The sequence below is a fragment of the Mesitornis unicolor genome, unplaced genomic scaffold (assembly GCF_000695765.1).
Source record: "Mesitornis unicolor isolate BGI_N332 unplaced genomic scaffold, ASM69576v1 scaffold29020, whole genome shotgun sequence".
In the NCBI taxonomy this organism is placed as follows: Eukaryota; Metazoa; Chordata; class Aves; order Mesitornithiformes; family Mesitornithidae; genus Mesitornis; species Mesitornis unicolor.
The window spans coordinates 25,199-31,439 of record NW_010158049.1 but is presented as its reverse complement, the minus strand read 5'-3'; the positions used below and the strand labels follow the sequence as shown (position 1 = coordinate 31,439).

The 6,241-nt window shown below is 38.9% G+C and overlaps 1 protein-coding gene across 1 annotated transcript in view; it reads right to left on the bottom strand.

Annotated features, from left to right (window-relative positions):
- The window catches only part of PARP1 (poly (ADP-ribose) polymerase 1), a 29,497-nt gene that overhangs the window by 1,099 nt on the left and 22,157 nt on the right, over positions 1 to 6,241 (bottom strand). The window contains exons 15-21 of the mRNA XM_010182358.1: positions 5,328 to 5,452; positions 4,760 to 4,888; positions 3,928 to 4,026; positions 3,218 to 3,370; positions 2,819 to 2,946; positions 2,388 to 2,449; positions 1,168 to 1,282 (exon numbers count right to left, since the gene is read on the bottom strand). Of these exons, the coding sequence (XP_010180660.1) occupies positions 1,168 to 1,282; positions 2,388 to 2,449; positions 2,819 to 2,946; positions 3,218 to 3,370; positions 3,928 to 4,026; positions 4,760 to 4,888; positions 5,328 to 5,452 (811 nt within the window). The remainder of the gene's footprint in view (positions 1 to 1,167; positions 1,283 to 2,387; positions 2,450 to 2,818; positions 2,947 to 3,217; positions 3,371 to 3,927; positions 4,027 to 4,759; positions 4,889 to 5,327; positions 5,453 to 6,241) is intronic.

The window sequence follows — 6,241 nt, the reverse complement described above, 5'->3', positions numbered from 1 at the left end:
CCTGAGTGACAGGCAGGTGAACTGACTTAGATACAGGGCTGTAGCTCTTGAAGACTTTTTTTTTGTCAGCCAGAGCCACAACACACAACATCTCTCTTGCCATCCAAACAGTAAAGCAACATAGCCTAGATGAGATTTGCATTTACAGACTTGTCATCTACAATTATAATTGTAGCCCTATTGCTACCTTCCATCACAAAGTCATTAATGTCCTCTTAATTTCCTCACTAAAAAACCCATTCCGGAATCACAGAGAAGAGCTCTACAATGGTTGGCACTATTTGCACATTCTATGACTGCACCACACCATTTTATTTTTTCAGAAGACAGTCCCAGCTTGCCTATTTGTTTCTCTTTAGGCCTCAACCTTACCTCAAATCCCAATTTTAGATTAAAATGATCCCCATTAAACACAGTGTAAAACAAAATGAATGCATATCATGTTACCTCAATTAGCTATTATCAGCTGTACTATATTTTAACATCTGACCAAGATAGATGCTGTATTTAAGAAAACTCAAGACAAAAAGAGCACTGGCATGAGTTCTGTTGCCAAGACTGCTTGTAAGAGGAAAACATCTTACTAAGAGAGGAGTTTCTACACAACTCAGAGGCTGTACTAATGGGTTACTTGCTTCACCGGCAGTGAAGAGATTTATCTGAGACCTTAGACATCACTTATTCTTATGACCTCTTATAAATGTTGGGCACGCATTCACCTGTGGGCATTTCTGCCTAGAAAGAGGTTTAAGGGCTACATCTCTGATGGGCATCTGAGGTTTACCTCGATATTTGCAAAGGGTCTGGGGAACACAAGAGAAGCTGTGTGATGAAACCAGAGGCTGCATTCCCCTTTCCTTGTCCTGGCACATCTCTGGGCAAGACACTAATGGGCAGTGTTGCCTGGCCACTCCAATGCCTTCAGGTACTGAGTCCTGTTGGGGCAGCAGCTATTTGCTACATATATTGTTTCCTTTTTTTGCAGAATGACAAGTGCAAAATCATCTCCCTAGGAGAAGGAACTCTAAATTATTTGCAAGTAATCCAAAGCAGTTCTAAAAGAAACAAAACACAGCGTGCCAGAACTTCTGACTGACATTAGTGAGGTCCTGCTAAACTCAGCAACACTCAAACACAGCGTGCAGCCAACAAAATAGCAAAGGATACTCATTATACAGAAGACAGGTATCATTAATTCCTGTTGAGATCCCATTCCCTAAGGGAACCTCTACACCACCAAGGGTGGTAGTGGCAGTGGGATCAGGTGCAGTTTTGCCCAAGCCTAGAAAGGAAAAAAACATTAGTTAAAGACCTAGAAGGCAAACACAGACTTTGCACATAAAGAAAATTACTCTGCCAGTCAAATATTACTTCCCATGTATTTTCAAATGCTGACAAAGTACAAAATTATCTTAAAAAGAACACAAAGGATATAGTCAGTTTATTCAATTTAGCATCACCATACTTATGGTACTTGTACTCTACCACATTAAAACTGAGAACTTTAGACATTTGGCTGTTAATTGTCTAATGCGTATGACCAAAGCTAAATCAGACCAGACTTCGTTCTCATATCCTAGGCCCACTAATGAAAATACGCACATTGCAGCATTTTCAGAGAAGTGTAATGAACCAATTCTTATTCTCTTTAAACTTTTCAATACAAATCTGATTTGACATCCATAATAGTGTGAGTAGTATGTATTGAAAAATATGTTTAATCATATATTCTATTTTAGGCAACTGATTTTTTAAGACTCTCAAAATGAATAGTTTAAGAAAAGTCACTCATTATTGAACATTTCTGTTCTTCACATTTTCATCTCAGTATAGAAGATAGTCATGATTATAATTTCTTTTGCTAGAATTAGAGAGCTAAGTCTTTTCTCTCATCATCTTTTTCAGTGCAATATACTGATACTTTTTGCAGATAGGAATGTAATGAGAACAGCTGTTCCATCTGAACTTTTATTCTCAGATTTTGCCGTCTCTCCAAGCTTCTAAGGCACTTTGAAAGCTAAACAGTTATTTTTCTGATCTATCAAACCTCTCATCCTTCTTCTAAAATACATAGTATTGTTCTGATGAAAGCGAGTCGGAAGCCAGAGAACACATCCTACACGTTCTCTTGTGTAATATCAAACGCAAGTTTCTTCCTGAACTTCAGGCAACACATTAACTTCAGTCTTAACACTCTAAGTGTACTTACTAACTCTCATCTCAAAACACCATATACATGTACAGAGGCAAATATAGGGCAACATTATGTGAACTCTTAAAGAAAGTATGTATCTATGAAATTACTACACTTCTCTTTCCTAAGCAGAGAGCCACAAGGTGAGTTAGCCATCAGTAACAGAATACCAGTGACAACTCCTAATGCTTACCTTTCACGCTGTGTTTTCCCTTGGGCAATTTTGTTATGTGAGAAGCATTCTTTAGCTCATACCTGGACAGCACAAAGAACACATAACAGCATTTTACATTCATCTTAAACTAGCTTGCTGAAAAAACTTTTTTTTTTCCCCCAGGCTTCACTTTATGGTGAGTTAATATAAATTTAATTTAGATTCTACTCTTTTGGAACTCAACAGTCTTCCTTTGTCTCAGTTACTAATTATAATGATACTGGCATTTAGTATAAGATTCTGGGCCTGCAACACTGATGTTTTTGCCCCACTAAGTAGCTCTCATTTTAAGAAAAAAGAAATACAGAGAGCTTTTTCTTCAAACTGAAGACAAGGCTTGCAATTTTAGGATCACCTTCTACTACAACTTATTAAGCATTTTCAGCAAATATCCTTCATAAATTACTTACATATTTCCAAGGGCAACTTCTCCCAGTAGTATTAAGCCTATGGGATCAGTTTGAGATGTGTGACAGTAGTTGGCACTCTTGGACACCATGTCTGCAAAATAGATGCCCTTCCCAAACATGTAGCCAGTCTGCAAGCAGCAAAAGACGAAAAAAAAAAAAAAGATTGGAACAATAAAACAAAGGCAGCATTGAATCCACCTGGCTGGGCTCTCACAAGAGCAATTCTGCAACTCAAGCTCTTGTGGACACTGATCAGCAACCCATTCTGCACCATGTTGGCTGCATGCAGAGAGATAACAGTGAGCCCTCCCCACACAAATTCTCCTATTTGGGTTGTCTCTGACTTTGGCCACTTCCGGGCATAGGGATGGAGCCAGCCAGAGAAGCTGTTTAACATACCACAGGAGCTTCAGGGGGAGCTATCCGGAGACCCTGTGAGAGGATACCAGCAAAGTTGGTGGTGCGGGAACCATGCCACAGCAGCTGGCGATTATGAAGCTGCTTAAAAGGCTTGTAACGCTGACTCTCCCCTTCACGCTCAATCCTGAATATCTTCAATTCAAAAAAGGAGAGGAGAAAAAGAACAACCAAGGAAATAAACCATTACCTTCATGCAACTAATCAGATTAAAAAACCCCATCCAGTCTGGAATATACACTAATTTGCCAGGAAAATTGATCTGGATGGTTTTCAGTATTTGCAGTTTGCTGTGCCATGCTAGACAAAAAAAAGAGGTAGCACTGATCACACAGTACTTGTTATTGATTACTCTTCCACTTTCCCTTCTGCATTTTCATGAGACCGTAGCTTTCTGAAAAGTCATTCAATGAACTAATGCTCAATTTTAGAAGATGAATGCTCCTTCACTTGCTTTTTGAGGCCAGTTAAACTAAAATAAAAACACACACCCAAAGACGCCTTAGTAAGCTTAGGCTCATCTCTGTCTAGACTTTTGCCATTCTATTAAATAGCAGTTGGTCTACCAAACCATCCCTTCAACAAAGGAAACTACATAAGCTACCCCAAAATAAAAGGAAACTGCAAACAAGTAAGCCAACTTAGACAAGTCCACCTTCCCAAACTTAAACCCTAGTATTGCCCAGCCTTACATCCACGACTTTGAGATCATATGCGTTGTGAGTAGCAGCATGAGTATTTTTCACATATTGTTTAATAATCTTGGCTTCTTCTGAATCTTTGTCAACAACCTGCAAAGAGGCAACAAGAGAAGTTTCTTTAGCATACAAATTCTTATAACATGACATCCACCATATGCTTGCAACTCCTCAGTTTAAGCCTCCTCTATCATTTAGGTTGAAATTTATTCCGAGCTAAAGATGATGTGACAGTACTCAGTCACAAAATGTCTGAGACAGGAAGGCACCTCTGGAAATTGAGATGATTTCCAACCCCCCCTGCTCAAAGTGGGGTCAGCTGGAGGAGACTGCCAAGGGCTGAGCCCAGTCAGGCTTTCAAAACCTCCAAGAATAGAGCCCTCCACAGCCTCTCTGGGCAACCTTTTCCAGTGTTTGATGATCCTCAGAGTAAACAAACAAACAAAACCAAAAAAACAAGCCAAACACCATCAACAACAAAAGCTTTTTCTTTTGTTTAAATACTATTTCCTGTACTTCAGTTTGTGGTCATTGCCTTTTGTCACTGGAAACCCCTAAGAAGAGTCTGTCCCTGTCTTCTTTACTCTCTTCCCCCATCAGATACTCATATATTCCCCTGAGCCTTCTTTTCTCCACATTAAAAAGCCCCAGCTCGCTCAGCATCTCCTTGTACAACACATGCTCCAGTCCCTCAACCACCTCAGTGGCCCTTCACTGAACTCACGCTGATATGTCTGTCCGTTTACAGTCTAGGTGGTTTGTTATACTCCAAACTAATAGCACATCAGCTTGTACTCAGTCACTCATTTCCTTTTATTTTCTTTACCTTAATATCAGTTCGAAGTTTTTCATAATTGATGTCAATTGGGTCTTTATCTCCATCTTCATTTCCACCTCTGAGAAGGCTGTAAGCAACTTCAATATCAAGTAAATTGTCCAACATCTGCACCTTAGCCTGAAGAATTTAAAGAGGTCATTTTACATGTGCCTTTGATATGTCCAAAATAACTCTGAAATACCACAAGTTATAAAAGTGTACGTGAAGAATCACTGGCCACACGCTGCTATCTAACAACAGAATACCACTGCCTTTTTATAAAAAAAACACAACAAAACCAAACTTAGATGTAATAGAATATACACACGCATGTGTGTATATATATATATATACAGACAATATATAACATATATACATTTTCTAATACTTTATATATACAATTTGTATATGTATACACACATATATGCACATAAACAAACATACTCTGAAGAAAAATAAGCTTAACCTCATGAAAGCATGAGGTTAAAGTTAGTCTTAAAACCTCACAAATTCTCTTTGTTAGATGTCTGACAGCAGACCTGTTGCCTGCAAACAACATACTATTTCCAGTCAATACCTGAATGTATTCCAAGTTATTTAGGAGAGGTGGTTTCTTCATCCCAAAGTCATGAGGTATGAGAGTATAGAAGCGGTTGGAGAGGTCCAAGATCTGGGATTCTGAACCACTGTCAGAAACTGCCTAGACAAGACAACAAGTGCCAAAGAAAATTACTGAGTAAGATTAAGTCTCCATAGCAATATACACACACAGGTTACTTAAGGACTAATACACAGAAGCAGCAATACAAATAATGTTAATACTGTCACTCTCACAGGACTAAAAAGGGCAATTTATTTAATTGTTTTGTATGTAGTAAGCCACAGTACTTGCACAGAAATACACAGAATTTCTGGTATAAGAAAAATCTAATAGGGACTATGTTTCTGGAAGGCAAAATAAAGGCTTCTAGATAGGGAAGGGGTGTATGTCCTTGGCAAGGTTCTGGTCTACTCTAACAATTAAAGTAAAACTTCCCTTTGCTTTGCCAGGAAGCCCATGACAAAAGTACACTTTTGCAAACTTTTCAGGCAAAACTATGTAGCAATTCTTGGAATAGTCCAGGCTATGATGTGTAAATACAGTAATGTCATCAAGCCAGACCCTTTCCTGTGTCAACTTAACATTTATTCTCATCCTCAACAGAATTCTCTGGGGTGGAAATACCAGCTCGCTACAAGATCAAGACATCAGCTTCATTTGATCAACATTTATGTCTGGCTCAGCCTGAAGTTTGTGCTACAAAGGTGTGAAAGATACAAATACTACCCGAACTGGGACAACAGTGAAAAGAACTAACCAGTTACCCGTGGAAGACACATCCACTTCTCCAGTGAGAGTACACACAGATCTTTATACACACAGCTCAGCATTCACCCCAATCTGAGCTCAGAACAACTTCTGAATTTCCCTTTTGCTGTAATATGCCTTTC